Source organism: Ailuropoda melanoleuca, chromosome 7 (assembly GCF_002007445.2).
Source record: "Ailuropoda melanoleuca isolate Jingjing chromosome 7, ASM200744v2, whole genome shotgun sequence".
Taxonomy (NCBI): Eukaryota; Metazoa; Chordata; class Mammalia; order Carnivora; family Ursidae; genus Ailuropoda; species Ailuropoda melanoleuca.
Genome location: NC_048224.1, coordinates 48594433 through 48614441, shown reverse-complemented (window position 1 = coordinate 48614441; position 20009 = coordinate 48594433). Strand labels below are relative to the sequence as shown.

The following is a 20009-nucleotide window of genomic DNA, read 5'->3' as shown; positions in this document are numbered from 1 at the left end:
TGTATGGTGACTAACATAATATAATAAAAAAACACTAAAAAAAACCAAAGTTGCCCAAGTAAATGGCTATAGGTACCACTGGGGAAAGACAGGGAGAATCATCATGGGTATACTCCCTGTAGTGTTGCATGGCTCTTCCTTCTTGAGATGTGGCCTCTCCATCAGTCAGTGGATTCTGGGACTGAAAAGTGGCTCAGGTCTAAAAACCAAGCAGGGACTAGAATGTTTTATTGAGTACACTCAGTCTCCTCATAAATCCTTGATTTTCTTTGTTCATAGAAATGAAGCAATACCTCTTACTGGTTGCTGATCTATTTTCCCCTAGCAACTCCATCTCCATAATTCTTCCCTGGTGAGGTTTCCTTGACTGGCACCCTGACCTCACCATTTGTGAAGATTAATTTTCTGTCTCAAGGTGGCTGGGCTACAGTACCCAGTTATCTAACCAAATTCAAATTTAGATGTTGCTATGGAAGTATTTTGTAGATATGACTGACATCTACAATCAGTTGACTTTAAGTAAAGGAATATAATTAAAGGAAATAAAGTAAAATATTTTATAAAGGAAAAACATGTAAGTAAAATGGAATAATGTTAAGTAAAGGAGAATACTCTTATATAACCAGTTGAAGGCCTTAAGAATATAAGCAAAAACTGAGGTTTCCTGGAGAAGAGACTCTGCCTCAAGACTGCCTGAATTTCCAGCCTGCAGATCTGTCTTACCTGTGGACTTTGGACTTGCCAGCTCCCCCAATTGCATAAGCCAATTCTTTGTATTTATTTTATGTATTTTTTTTATTAGTTTCAGAGGTAAATTTAGTGATTCATCAGTTGCATATAACACCAAATGCTCATTACATCAAGTGCCCTCCTTAATGTGCATCACCCAATTTATCCCTTCCCCCCCACCTACCTCCCCTCCAACAACACTCAGTTTGTTTCCTAGAGTTCAGCATCTCTTACACTTTATCTCCCTCCCAATTTTCATCTTATTTTATTTTTCCTTCCATACCCTTATGTTCATCTGTTTTGTTTGTTTCTTTTTAAAAGATTTATTTATTTGACAGAGAGAGAGGGCGAGAGTGAGAGAGAGAGAACAAGCGGGGGAGAGGCAGGCAGAGAGAGAGGGAGAAGCTGGCTCCCCACTAGGCAAGGAGCCTGATGCGGGGCTCTATCCGAGGACCATGGGATCATGACTTGAGCCAAAGGTGTATGCTTAACTGACTGAGCCACCCAGGTGCCCCATCTGTTTTGTTTCTTAAATTCTACATGATTGAAATCATCTGATATTTGTCTTTTTCTGACTGACTTATTTCACTTAGCATAATACCCTCTAGTTCCATCCACATCATTGCAAATGGCAAGATTTCATTCTTTTTGATGGCTGAGTAATATTCCATTGTCTACATATACAATATGTTCTTTATCCAGTCATCTGTCAATGGACATCTCACAGTTTGGCTATTGTGGACATTGCTGCTATAAACATTGGGGTGCATGTGCCCTTTCAAATCACTATGTTTGTATCATTTGGATAAATACCTAGTAGTGCAATTTTAAAATTTTGAGGAATGTCCATACTGTTTTCCAGAGTAGCTATACCAGTTTGCATTCCCACCAACAGTGTTCTTTCTTTTAGGGTGAATTTCGCCATCTTGTCATTATATCCAGAAAAGAATAGAACAATGAGGGGCGCCTGGGTGGCACAGCGGTTAAGCGTCTGCCTTCGGCTCAGGGCGTGATCCCGGCGTTATGGGTTCGAGCCCCACATCAGGCTCCTCTGCTATGAGCCTGCTTCTTCCTCTCCCACTCCCCCTGCTTGTGTTCCCTCTCTCGCTGGCTGTCTCTATCTCTGTCNTCAAATAAATAAATAAAATCTTTAAAAAAAAAAAAAAAAAGAATAGAACAATGAGAGAGAAAAGACAACAATAACAACAATGACAAAAAAAAAAAACCACACACACACACATACAGAAGAAAACAAAAACAACACAAAATAAGAAAACATCAAAGAAGAAACAAAACAAAACAGAAAACTGGATTCTGGGTATATTCTGACTATTAAAAGAAACTAGATCCCAAAATAGGAAATAGGAAAGAAAGGTAAGTATATATGTATTATATAGATATAATATATAAAATATATAAAATAGGAAATAGGAAAGAAAGGTAAGTATATATGTATTATATAGATATAATATATGTATGACATATACATATATATGTAGTATACATATATATGTATCATATATCATCCCAGTATATATGTATTATATAGATATAATATATATGTATGACATATACATATATATGTAGTATACATATATCATCCCAGATTCAAGTCTCCACACCTTCTACCTTCCAAAAAGTGGTCACTTTTCTATTTGTAGAATTGCAGCATTTATTTTCTCAGATCTCTGATTGATTTTGGAGGTGTTCAGAATGATTTGATAACTACCTACTGAATTCCAGGGACTGGATGAACTTAGGGTCCCCTACTCCTCCACCATCTTAATTCTTCCCCTTTGCATAAGCCATTTCTTTTCTTTTCTTTATATTATAATAATATTTTTTATTATATTATGTTAGTTACCATATAGTACATCCTTGGTTTTTGATGTAATATTCCATGATTCATTAGTTGCGTGTAACACCGAGTGCACCATGCAATACATGTCCTCCTTACTACCCATTACCAGTCTATCCTATTCCCCCCCCCCCCTCCCCTCTGAAGCCCTCAGTTTGTTTCTCAGAGTCCATAGTCTCTCATGCTTCATTCCGCCCTTTCTTTATCCCTTTCTTCTCCTACCGATCTTCCTAGTTCTTATGTTCCATACATGAGAGAAACCATATAATTGTCTTTCTCTGCTTATTTCACTTAGCATTATCTCCTCCAGTGCCGTCCATGTTGCAGCAAATGTTGAGAAATCATTGTTTTTGATGGCTGAGTAATATTCCATTGTATATATGGACCACAACTTCTTATTCCAGTCATCTGTTGAAGGGCATCTCGGCTCCTTCCACGATTTAGCTATTGTGGACAGAGATGCCTTGAACATTGGGGAGCATATGGCCTTTCTCTTCACTATGTCTGTATCTTTGGGGTAATTACCCAGTGTGCAATGGCTGGATCATAGGGTACCTCCATTTTTAACTTCTTAAGAGACCTCCACACTGTTTTCCAGAGTGGCTGTACAAACTTGCATTCCCACCAACAATGTAGGAGGGATCCCCTTTCTCCACATCCTCTCCAACAATTGTTGTTTCCTGCCTTGTCAATTTTTGCCATTGTAACTGGCATAAGGTGGTATCTCAGTGTGGTTTTGATTTGAATTTCCCTGATGGCTAATGATTTTGAACATTTTTTCATGTGCCTGTTAGCCATTTGTATGTCATCATTGGAAAAGTGTCCATATCTTGTGCCCATTTTATGATTTGTTTATTTGTTTCTTGTGTATTGAGTTTGAGAAGTTCTTTGTAGATCTTGGATACCAGTCTTTTATTTGTAGTGTCCTTTGCAAATATATTCTCCCATTCCGTGGGCTGCCTCTTAGTTTTTTTGACTGTCTCCTTGGCTGTGCAGAAACTTTTTATCTTGATGAAGTCCCACAAGTTCATTTTATCTTTTGTTTCTCTTGCCTTTGGAGATGTGTCATGAAAAAGTTTGCTGTGGCCAATGTCGTAGAGCTTGCTCCCTATGCTCTCCTCTAGAATTTTGATGGATTCCTGTCTCACATCGAGGTCGTTCATCCATTTGGAGTTTATCTTTGTGTGTGGTGTGAGATAGTGGTCAAGTTTCATTCTTTTGCATGTAGCTGTCCAATTTTCCCAGCACCATTTATTGAAGAGACTGTCTTTTTCCCACCGGATGTTTTTTCCTGCTTTATCAAAGATTAGTTGCCCAAAGAGCCGAGGGTCCATTTCTGGGTTCTCTATTCTGTTCCATTGGTCTATGTGTCTGTTTTTGTGCCAGTACCACGCTGTCTTTGTGATCACAGCTTTGTAGTACAACTTAAGATCCAGCATTGTGATGCCCCAAGCTTTGTTTTTCCTTTTCAACAATTCCTTGGTGATTCGGGGCCTTTTCTGATTCCACACAAATTTATGGCCTTTGTTCCAGTTCTTTGAAAAATGTCATTGGTATTTTGATAGCATTGAAAGTGTAGATTGCTCTGGGTAGCATGGACATTGTAACTATGTTAATTCTTCCGATCCATGAGCATGGAATATTTTTCCATTTTTTTGTGTCTTCTTCAATGTCTTTCAAGAGTGATTTGTAGTTTCTAAAATATAGGTCCTTTACATCTCTGGTTAAGTTAATTCCAAGATAACGTATGATTTTTGTTGCTATTGTAAATGGGATGTTAATTCTTCCAATCCATGAGCATGGAATATTTTTCCATCCTTTTATGTCTTCCTCAATATCTTTCAAAAGTGATCTATAGTTTCTAGGATATAGGTCCTTTACGTCTCTGGTTAAGTTAATTCCAAGGTAACGTATGGTTTTTGGTGTTATTGTAAACGGGATGGATTCCCTAATTTCTCTTTCTTCAGTCTCATTGTTCGTGTATAGAAATGCAACTGATTTCTGAGCATTGATTTTGTATCCCGCCACATTACTGAATTGCTCTATAACTTCTGGTAGTTTGGGAGTGGATTCTTTTGGGTTTTCCATACAGAGTATCATGTCATCTGCGAAGAGAGACAGTTTGACTTCTTCCATGCCTATTTGGATACCTTTTATCCCTTTTTGTTGTCTGATTGCTTTTGCAAGGACTTCGTGGTTCAGGTTTCAAAATACAAATATGAAATGCTTCAAAATTCCTGAAGACCTGGATTGAATGGAATCAGAGTACCAAGTGTCCCAGAGCATCTTAAATATTCAGGACAGGGATCCTCTTCTTTCTGGTCTTCTTTGTTCCAGCTGGTAAATGTAACTAAGATATCTCTGGCATTCCCTTCAGATCTTTCCTTGGCTTGGCTTTGTAATCCTTTGCTGATCTCTTAGGCTCCTGATCTGTAATCCTTCTCTCTCATTCTCTTGCTCTTGCTCTCACTCTTGCTCTCATTTCCCCTTTCACTCCCTAAACTGATTTTTAACCTCAGTTTAGCGAGCTCACCTTTGCTTCTGTATTTATTATTCTTGACCATAAACTCTGATTTCAGTTAATCCCAACACAATGTTTGTCAAGAAGAATCGGAACTCTTCCTGTCCTCCTCCCAAATTAAGGACATCTGCAGTGCCTTCTTCTCAGTAACCAGCGTAGCAGTAAGAAGAGAAACTTGAGACAAACAGTTGCAGGCTAGCAGTTCCTGCCTTTGGAATATTTTCTCCATCATGGTCAGGCCAGCTCTTACTTGTTGACAGACACAGTAGATGAAGAAGGAGTGGAGGTAAGTAAAGGAATCTTAGCACTCTGGGATGACAGGGGTTGCCCAGAGGTTCAGAAAGCATCTCATTGCTGTCTCTAGGATCTACAGAGTTTTCTGAGGCTTTAGACAGGATGAAGGATGAGAAACCCTTTTAGGGAAAGGAAGAACCAAAGAATAGAACAAGAGATATTAGCACAGGCCCTTGGGTAGAGCTTTGGACCCTTTTTAGAGGATTTCTGATGTTAACCCATTGGTAGTATAGACTGAGGGACCTCTATAGGAATAGTCTGATCAAGGCATTTTATGCCAACAGAGATCATGAAACAGGTGCAGCTCTTCCCTAAAATAAATCACAGTGTCTTTGAGATCCCCAATGGAAATGAAAGAACAACCCACTAAAGGCAGGATCTGAATGTCAGGAAAGTATGGGGCTGTCTGCTGGTCTGCATCACCCTCCTCTTGACAAGATACACAGTCATGTGGATCTTAAGAGAGTCTCCTGCCTCCAGGACATGGGAATTAGAATGTACCGAATCAGAGAGCCTAACCTTTATGAGGCATCACATTCCCCTTCGAGAGATAGAGTAGAGGAGAAAATAGCTTGTGGCTTTCTCATCTCTCAGAGTAAGTTACATAGCTCTGAGATGTGTTCCTCAATTAGTGTAGGGTTCAGGGGTAGATAAATATGTGATAGTTCTCAGTTATTGCTCATGCTAAAGTTTGAAGTATTAACTTCAAAATATAAACAATGCTTCAATATATCCTTTATTGATCTGGAGGTTAGTTTTTCTTTAGGTGTGGACTCTGAATGGAGATTGGGAATAGGAACTACTTAGATCCATAAGATATTGATGACAAAAAGTCATGGAAAATGGGGAAGGCAGCCAGCTGAACAGAAAGAGCAGTAGTCTGAGAGCCTGGATACTCTGGTTTTTCCTCTAAGGAGCAGTGTTAACTTTTTCAATCACTTTATTTTTCTAAAACTTGAACAATTAGTTGAACTAAAGGAAGTTTTCTTAATCCCTGTTGAGCATCAAAATACCTGAGGAGGATTTAATTTTCGTTCTAGTTTTTTAAATACAGGCACTCAGATTATATCATAGAGAATTTAACTCAGTAGGTCTGAAGATTCTGTACTTTTAGCAAGCATCTCACAGACTAATGTTTGGCAACCTCTGGACCAGATGTTGCTGTAGGTCATTCTAGTTCCTAAACTTCATTGTTCTTCTATAAAAGACAAGTACCAAAGATAGGAAAGGCAAGCGAGGCTAAAGTTATGAAACTATAAAATTTTGAAAGGTTAGTGTTTGATGATAGAAAATCACTATCTGTCTGTTTTGATTGATGAACAGTCTCTGGTATCCAATGCTATGAGTTGGAATTCTGTCTCAAATATTTGTGGGTCCCTCTGCAAGTTATTCCGTTTTCTTCTCTATACAATTGTAAGAATAATAATCTCTGCTTTCTGGTGTTGTTTAAGGGTTAAAGGAGATGATCTGTATGAAGTGCTTAGAACAGGGGCTGATAAATGTAATAAGTGGCTAGTAACTGTTAGCTATGGGATGATGCTGTTGCTGATGACAACTCAAAACACAGGAGGGAAAATACAGAACTCCGTATTTCCTATTTTGAAAGAAATGATAGGAAATAAAGGAACATGAGTTCTTTATATGCCCTTCACTCTAAAATGAGGTATTGTGAGGGTTTAAAAATTTTTTGTATGAATTTTGTGGCCATCAAGAGAATGTAAAATTCAGCTCACCTCAGTCTACTCGTGTACTGTGCAATGCAATGATAAAACTGATAGGGGTGGTAGACTTGGTCCAAGGCTTGGTAATGCCAGAGCTGAACATGCCTAGAGCCTCCCTGGAAGAGTACCTTCTGTATAAAAGATTGACCAGAGGAAAAGAGAAAAGAAAGGAAGAATCTATGAGATTCCTAAGGAAGAGGAAGGAAATAGGGTCAGATTAGAGGTGAAGTCTGATTAGGGAAGATAATGAACTTAAAGTGATTTTGGAAGTTCAAAGATTTAGGAGTCCTTACATGTAGAGTTCTTTTTTTTTCTCTTATAATATTTTTTATTATATCATGTTAGTCACCATACAGGACATCCCTGGTTCTCGATGTAAAGTTCGATGATTCATTAGCTGTGTATAACACCCAATGCACCACGCAGTACATGCCCTCCTTACTACCCATCACCAGCCTATCCATTCCCCCACTCCCCTACCCACTGAAGCCCTCAGTTTGTTTCCCAGAGTCCATAGTCTCTCATGCTTCATTCCCCCTTCTGATTACCCCCCCTTTCTTTATCCCTTTCTTCCCCTACCAATCTTCCTAGTTCTTATGTTCCATAGATGAGAGAAACCATATGATAATTGTCTTTCTCTGCTTGACTTATTTCACTTAGCATTATCTCCTCCAGTGCCGTCCATGTTGCAGCAAATGTTGAGAAATAGTTCTTTTTGATAGCTGAGTAATATTCCCTTGTATATATGGACCACATCTCCTTAATCCAGTCATCTGTTGAAGGGCATCTTGGCTCCTTCCACAATTTAGCTATTGTGGACAATGCTACTATGAACATTGGGGTGCATATGGCCCTTCTCTTCACTATGTCTGTATCTTTGGGGTAAATACCCAGTAGTGCAATGGCTGGATCATAGGGTAGCTCAATTTTTAACTTTTTAAGGGACCTCCACACTGTTTTCCAGAGTGGCTGTACCAATTGCATTCCCACCAACAATGTAGGAGGGATCACATTTCTCCACATCCTCTCCAACAATTGTTCGCAGATGACATGATACTCTATATGGAAAACCCAAAAGAATCCACTCCCAAGCTACTAGAAGTTATAGAGTAATTCAGTAATGTGGCGGGATACAAAATCAATGCTCAGAAATCAGTTGCATTTCTATACACGAACAATGAGACTGAAGAAAGAGAAATTAGGGAATCCATCCCATTTACAATAGCAACAAAAATCATATGTTATCTTGGAATTAACTTAACCAGAGACGTAAAGGATCTATATCCTAGAAACTACAAATCACTCTTGAAAGACATTGAGGAAGACATAAAAAGATGGAAAAATATTCCATGCTCATGGATCGGAAGAATTAACATAGTTAAAATGTCCATGCTACCCAGAGCAATCTACACTTACATGTAGAGTTCTAGAAGAAATCTGGCATCTAACTGTCCTCTCTAGCTTTCAGATGCTGCAGAGTCATGGAAAACCAATCCAGTATCTCTGAATTTTTCCTCCGAGGATTATCTGAGTCACCAGAGCAAGAGCAGTTACTGTTTGGAATTTTCCTGTGTATGTATCTTGTCATCTTGACTGGGAATGTGCTCATCATCCTGGCCACACCCCCTTGTACTTCTTTCTGGCCAACCTATCTCTTGTTGACGTAGGCTTAACATCTTCCACAGTTACCAAGATCCTGGCAAATGTTCAGACTCAGCATCACACCATCTCCTATGCTGGTTGCCTCACACAAATGTATTTCTTTCTGATGTTTGGCGATCTGGACAGCTTCTTCTTGGCCGTAATGGCATATGACCGTTATTCGGCCATTTGCCGCCCTCTCCAATACTCCATGCTCATGAGCCCCCGAATCTGTACCCTGCTGCTTGCATTATGCTGGGTCCTCACCCACATCATTGCCCTGACTCACACCCTCCTCATGGCTCGGCTGTCCTTCTGTGTTGCTGGGGAAATAGCTCACTTTTTCTATGACATAACTCCTGTCCTGAAGCTGTCGTGTTCTGACACCCACATCAACGAGTTGATCGTTTTTGCCTTAGGGGGCACAGTATTCATTGTCCCTTTTATCTGCATTGTCATCTCTTACATCCACATTGTATTAGCCATCCTGAGGGTCCAAACTCCTTGGGGGGGGCAAGACCTTTTCCACCTGTAGTTCCCATCTCTGTGTCGTCTGTGTGTTCTATGGGACGCTCTTCAGTGCTTACCTGCACCCTGCCTCTGCTGCCTCTGAAGAGAAGGACATTGCCACAGCTGCAGTGTACACTGTGGTGACCCCCATGTTGAACCCATTTATCTATAGCCTAAGGAATGAGGACAGGAAGGGGGCCCTTAATAGGCTCCTCAGTCGCATGAGAATTTTATCCTCTTATATATAATGATCGCAACTTTTAATGAAAAGCCGTAGGCTTGAAGTCAGACAAACTTGGCTTCAGTTTTGGGTCTGCCCCATACTAGCCATCAGATTTTAGTTCTGTTACCTAACCTCTCTGAGTCTTAGTCTTCTCATCTCTAAAATGGAGATAGTAATCTTTATTTAATAAGGTGACTGGAAGATTTGATGAACTGAGATAAACTATGAAGTGCATTTCATATAGTGACTAATAATAGTAGATTTTCAATATATGAAAGCTTAATATTACTGATGTCACTCTTCATCTCTACCAGACACCTGCTATGTGCTGGGAGCTGTTAGAAGTGCGAGGGGTACAGCATGGGACAAGACACAGTCCCTGCTTTCATAACACTTTCATTCTAGATTATTAATTTGCCAATCATAAATAATGGGGGGCTGTCTTGTTTGTAACACTAGGGGGAGGTTAAGACAAAATAAGTAAGGATGGTGGTTATGTTCTGGGAGAGGCAGGATAGATAAAGTGTTTCCCCATCAGAAGACTGAAGTTCAAACCTGAGATTTCTATGCTGGTTACCCCACTTCCTGTGGGACATTTTACCAGGAAGGGTGAGTTCCTTGTGCTGCCTCTTTCCTTTACTGGTCAGAAATGTCTGATGCCAGCATCGTTTTTGTGACTAATAAGCATGAACACAGTAACCATCTTTCTTTATTTGGCTCAGGTTTGCCTTTAGATCTAAAAGAGTCACCTGTCACATAAATTAGTTGCAGAGATGGAGAAAATTATTTTTGTAGGCATATAAGTTTTCTTCTGCCTCCAAGAATCTTAGAAATATTTAAGATATGATTCATTTTTTAAAAGATTTTATTTATTTACTTGACAGAGAGAGATACAGCGAGAGAGGAACACAAGCAGGGTGAGTGGGAGAGGAAGAAGCAGGCTCCCAGTGGAGGAGCCCGATGTGGGGCTCTATCCCAGGACTCCGGGATCACGCCCTGAGCCGAAGGCAGACACTTAACGACTGAGCCACCCAGGCACCCCTTAAGATACGATTCTTAACAAACAAAGGCCATATCATTTAAATTCTTTACATCTCCCTGGTATAACCAAGTATCTACCAGCTGCCTAAATCCCCCTCCCCATTGCAGTTTGTTTCTCAGATTCAACCTATCTTAAAATGTTTCACGATTCCTTCGTTTCTTTCAGCAAATAATTTTTGAGCATCTTTCACACAATCAAACTGTCTCAGCCTTCCACGATTGGTGAGCACAGATGTGAATCCTGTCAAGCAGCATGCCATATCTTAGTACTTGAGGATTCCATTTGTTTGAGGACCTGAACTGGGACTTCCGTTTTCCTCTCTAGATTTCCTTTTCAGATATTCTCTGTAGGAATCCTTGGTGGAGCCAGGTGGGCATTCTCACATAATCAGGGCTGAAGCTGGTGGCCACCCTGAAGTCCTTCTCTTCTGGTTTCCTTAGTCTGCAACTCTCTTCTTTCTATTGACATTTATTGTTCTAGAGACTATGGGCCACTGAAAGCCTAGCTTTCTTCTGTCCTTTGAACTGGCAAGAAAATGTCCTCTAACTTCTCATGATCAGTTCTTTCAGGAGAGGGTTCCTTGGCAGAGTTCTAAGCTCCTGATGACACAGCTTGTGGACATGAGGGAGGCTGAGGTGTGAGATTACTGGATACAGCCCCACACTATCCTGCCATATATGTCCCCTCATTATCCTGATCCTGCTACACAAACTGGCCCAATTAGCCCCACCTTCTGGTTTCTCTAGATGCTGCTTTTTCTAGATGGCCTTCTCGTTTCTTTCTCTATTCTGACCCTCAGGGATCTTAATCCACTGACAGTGCAGGCATGTTTGGACCCTGTTTTGGGCTTTTCCACAGGCCTCAAACAAACTAGGAGATGAGACCGCATGTCCATTTTGGTTTCCCCAATACCATTTGTGGCAGTTAGCAATTAGGTCAGCACAGAGTGTACAAAGATCCACCAGGAGATTCTGTTACCTATCACTGTTCAGTAGTCTAACATTCTTAGATTCTATCCAGCCAGAGTAGTTACCACTGTATTCAGAGTTCCAAATTTATTCTTCTCATGATACATCCTAGTACACCCACCCCAATCCCTATGTTCAAACTTCTATTCCTTTAAGGTCACCCATTTAAATAGAGTTAATATGATGTTGACAATAAAATAATTCACAATAGGGTACAAATTATTTATAAATCTTTGCGTTTAGGTAGTGTAATGTGAGTAGGATGTGCTTTTAATTGGATAGAATTGGGGGTAATGATGAAGAGCTTTCTAATTTGCCCATTTATGGCATTGGCCTTCCTCTTGCTTGGAGACTTTTTTAAAAAAGCAGGTGGTTAGAAACTTGTTTCCTCACTTTTAAAAGACTTTAAAACCTGATCAAAATTATTGAAAGTTCTAGCCTTCCATTATGTTCTTAAATACCAGTTCACAAGACCAGAAATCCAGAACAATCTATTCTACCACCTACTTCCCATTAATTACAAAGACCAGTCTGCTGTACCTTTGATGATATTCTTTTGTCTGTCCCCATGCCATTGTCTTCATTCAGACATACATCATCTGTGACCTGGATGTACAATGACCTTCTAATCGAGCTCTCTGTCTCTAGGCTTTCCAATTCATTGCCAACCCATCTGGCACATTGGTTACCTGAATAATCTTTCTCTTTTTTTTTAAGATTTTATTTATTTGATAGAGAGACAGCCAGTGAGAGAGGGAACACAAGCAGGGGGAGTGGGAGAGGAAGAAGCAGGCTCCCAGCGGAGGAGCCTGATGCGGGGCTCTATTCCAGAATGCCAGGATCACGCCCTGAGCCAAAGGCAGACGCTTAACGACTGAGCCACCCAGGCGCCCCATGACTAATCTTTCTAAGATACAAACATAACCCAGATTTAATCCCTAGTGCATCCCACCCCCAGCCAATGGCATCCAATCACTTGCAAGGCAATGTTTAGAGCCTCCAACAGGGCATCCTAACCCCTTCAGCATATAGTCCTTGTCTGCCTGTCTAGATTCATTTCTTGAGTCGCCCTCAACTCATGCACATATATGCTTTAGCGACACCCACTTTTTTACATTTCCCTGAACTTACTATGCTATTTCAATGCCCTCATTCACTCTATTCCCTCTGCCAAGACTGCCATTTCTTGGGACACCTAGGTGGCTCGGTTGGTTAAGCATCTGACTCTTGATTTTAGCTCAGGTCATGATCTTGGGGTTGTGGGGTCGGGATCCATGCTGGGCATGGAGGCTGCTTAAGATTCTCCCTCTCCCTTTGCCCCTCCTCCCCACACTAAAAAAAAAAAAAGACTGCCATTTCTCTCATTATGTATCATAACCCTTCAACAACCAGCTACAGAAGTTCCTCCCTTATAAAGCTTTCAGTGATATCCAGTCAGCGTTAACTATATCCTCCCTGTGTTACTACCATTTATTATATTTAGGTCATTGTCTCTAAGCCCATTTCCCTCAACTGAAAAATGCAGATAATAATGCACATGCTTCACAGGATTATTATGAGTGTTAAAAGAGGTAAAACTTTTAAGACCATGCCTAAAACAGCAATCATGTACAATAAGCACAATTATTAGTAGTAGTATTATATTAAAGCACTTTTTAATACTCCTGTATATTTTTAGTTCACCTATCTCTACACTACTAAAATGTTCCCTTCTTTCATATGGAGGTGTGTCTTTATCTACCTCTATATGATCAGGTTTAGACACACTGACATAGATAAGGTAACTTTCTAAATAGCTAATGAATGACAGAACCTATATGATAAGGAAAGTCTCACTATTTTTCTGGTATTTACTTTAATTATCCTTAATGACAAATAAATTAAAATTTGTATATACTTGAGTCCCCTCCTGATTTCATTTATAACTTCTTTCTGAAAGAAACGTTCTTGGATTCAAGGGCAATAATCAATGCAGCACTTGTGATTTTTTCCTTTAAAAGCTAAGTGATTCTAATTCTTTTAAAAATTTATTTATTTGACAGAGAGAGAGCACAAGCAGGGGAAGTGGGAGAGGGAGAAGCAGGCTCCCTGCTGAAGGCAGACACTTAACCAACTGAGCCACTCAGGCACTCCAATTCTAGTTCTTTCTTTAGTAGATCCTCTCATACACTTTCCATCTATAACAAAATATATATAAATCATATATGTATTATGTATATTTATTATATATGTATAATGTATATATATAAAAATAAGATATATATACAACTTCAACTCTGATGTGTAAACTTTAAGGATAAAAATCTTATTTTGACATACATATGATATCGATATATATGCTATCCATATCATATATATCAATATATATATCATATGTATCGATATAATATATATATTATAATATAATGTGTGGTGTGTGTGTGTGTTTGATGAACATGGGGAAGGGAAGGAAAAATAAAATAATGTTAAAACAGAGAGGGGGGAAAACCATGAGACTCTTAACTATAGGGAAAAGACAGGGTTGCTGGAGGGGATGTGGGTGGAGGGATGGGGTAATTGGGTGATGGGCATTCAGGAGGGCACTTGGTATAATGAGCACTGGGTGTTACATGCAACTGATGAATCACTATACTCTACCTCTGAAACTGAGAATATAGTATATGTTAATTAGTTAGATTTCAATTAAGAAAGGAAAAAATGAAAAAAGAACTAATGGTAACTTTAACTTTTGAGAAGGTTATAAAAATTGGTCAGTTGAAATGTCAATAATTACTAATTTCTTAAAGTATTTGTAAACTTGTGATTATGTCACACATTCACATTTTTCAAAAATGTAGCAAACTTTGTTCTAAGTCCAATGGGATACTTTATTGGGGAAGATCATGAGACAGCTCAGATATGGCTGAGGGGAAATGCACCAAATAAAGCACATACTTCAAAAGTGATTCCCAGAAGTTCTGTATACATATCCAAATCAATGTGACACATACCAGTTTGCTTTGGGCTGTCCACAACCAAGGAAAACCAATCTAGTGGGATAGGTATTGCTAGAACACTTCCCAGTAGGCAAGTGGACTCGACATTTCTTCAGAAAAGTCCATTTAGAGTAATGTCACTAGCCCATGGCTAAAAATATGAATGACAGCATTATCTACCCCCCAGGATGGGTCTGATAGGGCTAGGCAGATGGTCAGGGATCCAAACAAAGAACTGCAGTGCAAACAGAAAAACTGAGGCAAGTAATCAAGTGTGTGTCTGGGCCAACCAAGTCAAGCTTTCTCTAGACCAGCAAGAATAGTTCCAGCCCTATTCAGGTTTTGTTTTGGCTCTGGTTGAGGCTGAGTCTGCAGACAAAATGACTCCATGGCTGTAGTTTAATCAGGCAGGGTGAGGGTGGGGGCACTCCCTGGCCTTCCACAAGGAAAGCTAGGATGTTAAACAGAAGCTTCATCAGCTCCCAGGTCAAGGGCCACTCTTGAAGTTATTATTGAACAAGTAGAGAGTAATATAGTCTGTTGATCTGTCTTTCTTCACCTACCCACCCACAAATTCACTCATCCATTACTCCTTAGTCATTTGGTTCTAACTCAAGCCAGAGAAGATGTGCTGCTGCATCCTAGGACAGCTGATTGCCTTTGAACTGGGGATATAATCTATATGCTGTGCTCTGACAATCACCATAATTCAGGAGTATCTGTGCAACTTCTGCTCCAAAATTCATCTCTGATGCACAAGGAGGGAAAACTAATATTCATTATTTTTGGTTGGTTTTAAGGCTAAGCCAAATTTAGTATTTTATTTATTTCAAATAAAAAACATTAGATGTTTTATAATTCTTCTGTTTACACAGAAGAAGAAATTGAGGTTCAGAGGAAATAAGTAAATTGCCTGAGGCCACACACTTTGGTAGATACAATTGAGATCTGTCTTTCCCAAATACTCTTCTGTTTTAACTGCATGGTGCTGAATCTCACAAGTATTTGTTTTTTGTTTTTTAAGATTTTATTTATTTATTTGACAGAGAGAGAGACAGTGAGAGAGGGAACATAAGCAGGGGGAGTGGGAGAGGGAGAAGCAGGGTTCCCGTCGAGCAGGGTGCCCAATGCGGGGCTTGATCCCAGGACCCTGGGATCACGACCTGATTGAAGGCAGACGCTTCACCAACTGAGCCACCCAGGTGCCCCTGAATCTCACAAGTATTTGTGATCATGTTTATCCTTAACTAAGTACAGCCTGAAGAAAGAGAACTATGTGATCCTTCACTGAATGCTGAAGAACATTGATTACTTGGGCTCATAATACAAACCTGGGTCACTAAGCTGAGTAGAAATGATTTTCAGGGAGATAGATAAGAGATTGAATGAGAAAGTCACAAAATTCAGTGGGGGCAACAGAAGACTCTAGGCTATGGATGCCTTCTTTGTCTATCTCATTTCCCATCCAGATTGAGGCTATCTCTTGATTGAAAATCACACATGCATATTGCATGGTGCACTGGGTGTTATACGCAAGTAATGAATCATGGAACTTTACATCAAAAACTAGGGATGTACTGTAGGTTGACTAACATAATATAATAAAAAAATATTATTAAAAAATAAATAAAATAAAAAATAAAAAATAATAAAATAATAACAGAAAATCACACATGAAGTCAGAAAGCTTCATAGATAACTGGTCTGATAGTGAACTGCTGACCGAAGTTCACCGTAGTCTGTTAAGAGTAACCAATGTTCCTAAAATCCAGAAGCCTCAAATTCCTAAGTGGAGCCACTGAACTCATAACACTGGATAGTATCCTGGAGCTATAAAGGGCAGCATACACTTTCTTTTCCTGATCCATCAGCAGCAGCAAATAGGAGAACACAGGATAAGAGGTGAGGAAAGGAAAAGAGATACCTTTCACATTCCCAATTCTGCAAATTTTCTATGCCAAGGGAGCCCTGTTAGTCTTCCAAGGTTCTTAAAAACTCATAATTTCCCAATATCACCCAATTTCCCCCTCCCCTAGTTCCTGGCCTCCACCATCATATTATCTGCTTCTATGAATTAGACTATTTTATGTTCCACATAAAAGTGAGATCATGCAGGATTTGTCTTTCTGAGTCTGACTTATTTCACCTGGCATATTGTACAAAGTTTCAGTTATGCAAGATGAACAAGTTTTTGAGACCTCATGTACAGCAAGATGACTATAGATAACAATACTGTATTGTATTCTTCATGTTTGCTAGGAGAATGGGTCTTAAATTAAATCTCTTCACCACACACACAAGAATAAAATAAAATGATAACTGTGTAGAGGTGATAGATAGATATATTAGCTTGATTGTGGTGATCATTTCACAACATGTACCTAGCAAAACATCAAGTTGTACACTATACACATAGAAATAGACACAACAATAGACAAAATGAAGAGACAGAGAAATGTGTCTCAAATGAAAGAGCAGAACAAAATCAGAGCAAGAGACCTAAACAAAATGGAGATAAATAATATGTCTGATCAAGAACTTAAAGTAATGCTCATAAAGATCCTTGCTAGACTTGAGAAAAGAGTGACCTCTTTGAGACCCTCCACCAAGAGATAGGAGATGTAAAAAAGAACCAATTAGAGTCATTGGACTCACTAAATGGAAATAAAAATAGGCCACCTGGAATAAATAGTGAACAAGAGGAAGTACAAGAATGGATCAGCCACCCAGAGGACAGAGTAATGGAAAGTAATCAACCTAAGCAGATGGGGGGGGGGAATACACAAAATGAGAATAGACCCAGGGAACTCAGCGACACTGTCAAGCATACAGTTGCATGATAGGGATCCCAGAAGGAGAAGAGTGAGAAAAGGGGGCAGAAGATTTGTCTGAAGAAATAATAGCTGAAAACTTCCTGAAACTGGGGAAGGAAAGAGAAATCCAGATCCAGGAGGCACAGAGAGCCCCTAACAAAACCAACCTGAAGAGGTTTGCACCAAGACACAAAGTAAATAAGATGGCCAAAACTAGTGATAAAGAGAGAATTTTAAAAGCAGCTAGAGAAAGGAAAGCAGTGACATACAAGGGAAACCCCATATGGCTATCAGTGGGTTTTTCAGCAGAAACTTTGCAGGCCAGAAGGGAGCGGTGTGATAAATTCCAACTGCTAAAAGGAAAAAAATCTATAGCCAAGAATACTCTATCCAGCAAGGCTTTCATTTAGAATAGAAGGAGAGAGAGAATTTCCCAGAAAAACAAAAGTTAAAAGCAAAACCAGCACGTCCCTGTCACACACAATGCCGTCGGCCTGTGGGTCCCAAATCCAGAGTCCAGCCACCCTCCTGCCTGAGTCAGCAAGCACTGCCAGCCACCTGCTCAATGCCAAATCATCGTGCCTTCACCTCAGATTGACAAGGGCTCAAACTGACACTCTTCCCCTCAAATTCCAGCCCCTGTGCTCAAGTTTGTGCACAAAAGTAGGCATAATTATAACAGCAGAATGAAGCAACACAAACAGTGACACTATTTATGTGAAATATATAATGGATAAAAGGAGTGTGCTAGGCTGAGAACATCTCCAACAAGCACATCAAAAAACGGCACGTATTGCATGGTGCACTGGGTGTTATACGCAACTAATGAATCATGGAACTTTACATAAAAAACTAGGGATGTACTGTATGGTGACTAACATAATATAATAAAAATATTATTATAAAAAAATAAAAACAAAAACAAAAAACAATACATATAGCATGATTCTGGTTAGTAAAAGAAACAAACCTGGGAAAAATAAAACAAGATGAAGTCCGAGAGGGAGACAGACCCTAAGAGACTCTTAAGCATAGGAAACAAACTGAGGGTTGCTGGAGGGGAGGGACCTGTGGGGATGGGGTAACTGGGTGATGGACATTAAGGGGGGCACTTGATGGAATGAGCACTGGGTGTTATATGCAACTGATGAATTAGTGGACTCTACCTCTGAAACTAATAATACACTATATGTTAATTAATTGGTTTTAAATTTAAAAAAGGAAACCACCCCCCCAAAATTTAAATTGTACACTTTAAATACATATAACATTTATATGTCAATTATACCTCAATAAAGCTATTTAAGAACTAATAAATTCCCGGGAAATAAGAGGAGAGACATACATTCTATTAGCTATGTGATATCGCAATCTAATAGACAAGAGCAATAATCAGTACTATGAACTCAGAATTCACAATTCATACTAAAGAATTGGTAGGAAAAGAGACAATAGCTGTAACAGAATGTAATTGAAGTTATCAAATATTTACTGAGCACTTACTCCATGCTAGGCTCAAGATTAGGGGTCTAGCATCTGGGGACACATGAATACACATGTCTGTTATAAAGATGAGCAGATGTCATTGACATAAGACCATTGCCCTGTTGAAGAGTTTCTCCAGGGCCCCCTTCATGTCTCTGTTCCTTAGGCTGTAAATGAAAGGGTTAAGCAATAGAGTGACCACCATGTACATCACAGAGGCAATTATGTTCTTGTCACTGGAACTGCTGGATGAAGGGAAAAAATAAAGCCCAATGATTGCCCCATAATACAAAGATACCACAGAGAGGTGGGAGCCACATGTGGACAAGGCTTTGAAGATCCCCCTGGCAGATGGAACCTTCAGAATGGTGGCTCCAATGTGGCCATAAGAAATCAAGATGCATGTTAGTGGGAGGATAATGACTACCACTCCTGCTGTGAAAATGACCAGCTCATTAAGTGATGTGTCTGAGCAGGAGAGCTTGAGAAGGACACCAAGGTCACAGAAGAAATGGGGGACAACGTTGTCAACACAAAAGGACAGCTGGGCCAAGAGGAGGGTGTGAGACAGGGCACTGGCACAGGAGAGTATCCAGGATACAGCTACTAGCAAAATACACACCCCCTCTCTCATGATGGTGGTGTAGCGGAGAGGGTGACAGATAGCCACGTATCGATCATATGCCATTGAGGTGAGAAGGAAATTGTCCAGATCAGTAAAAAATATGAAAAAATACGTCTGTGTTACACACCCTGCATAGGGGATGGATTGATCCTGAAAGTGCATGTTTATCAGCATCTTGGGGACTGTGACGGATGAAAAGGAGACGTCTGTGAGCGCCAAGTGGCTAAGGAAGAAGTACATGGGGGTGTGGAGGCAAGAGTCCAGCCTGATGAGCAGGACGATGAGCAGGTTCCCCAGCACTGTGGTCAGGTACATGCCCAGGAACAGGGAGAAGAACACACTGTGCTGCTCTGGCCGGATGGGGAGCCCCAGGAGGAGGAATTCGGACATGCTGCTCTGGTTCTCCAGCCTCATGCTCCTCTTGTTAAGGATAGAGCCTTATGTCTGAGTGCTGTGTGGTGTATTAGAAAAGCAAGGCAATTAGAAATAGATTCACATTCTGGCAATACCACTTCATGTTTGTGTGTTCTGGGTAAGTGACCCAGTTTGAGACTCAATTTTCTTATCTCCAAATTGGAGATATGACTATAAGCCTCAGTCATGA

General features: G+C 39.9%; 2 protein-coding genes across 2 annotated transcripts in view; one reads left to right on the top strand and one right to left on the bottom strand.

Moving 5' to 3' along the window:
• Window positions 1-8587: 8587 nt before the first annotated feature.
• Window positions 8588-20009, top strand: part of LOC100483648 (olfactory receptor 1J1) — a 33191-nt gene continuing 21769 nt past the window's right edge. Inside the window, 2 exon segments of the mRNA XM_034664456.1 lie at window positions 8588-8737; window positions 8740-9073. Coding sequence (XP_034520347.1) covers window positions 8605-8737; window positions 8740-9073 — 467 coding nt within the window. The 5' untranslated portion in view covers window positions 8588-8604.
• On the bottom strand, window positions 18878-19819 carry LOC100463705 (olfactory receptor 1J4-like). Its single transcript, XM_011217520.3, has one exon. It carries the CDS (start codon window positions 19817-19819, stop codon window positions 18878-18880), a length of 942 nt encoding a protein of 313 aa, XP_011215822.2.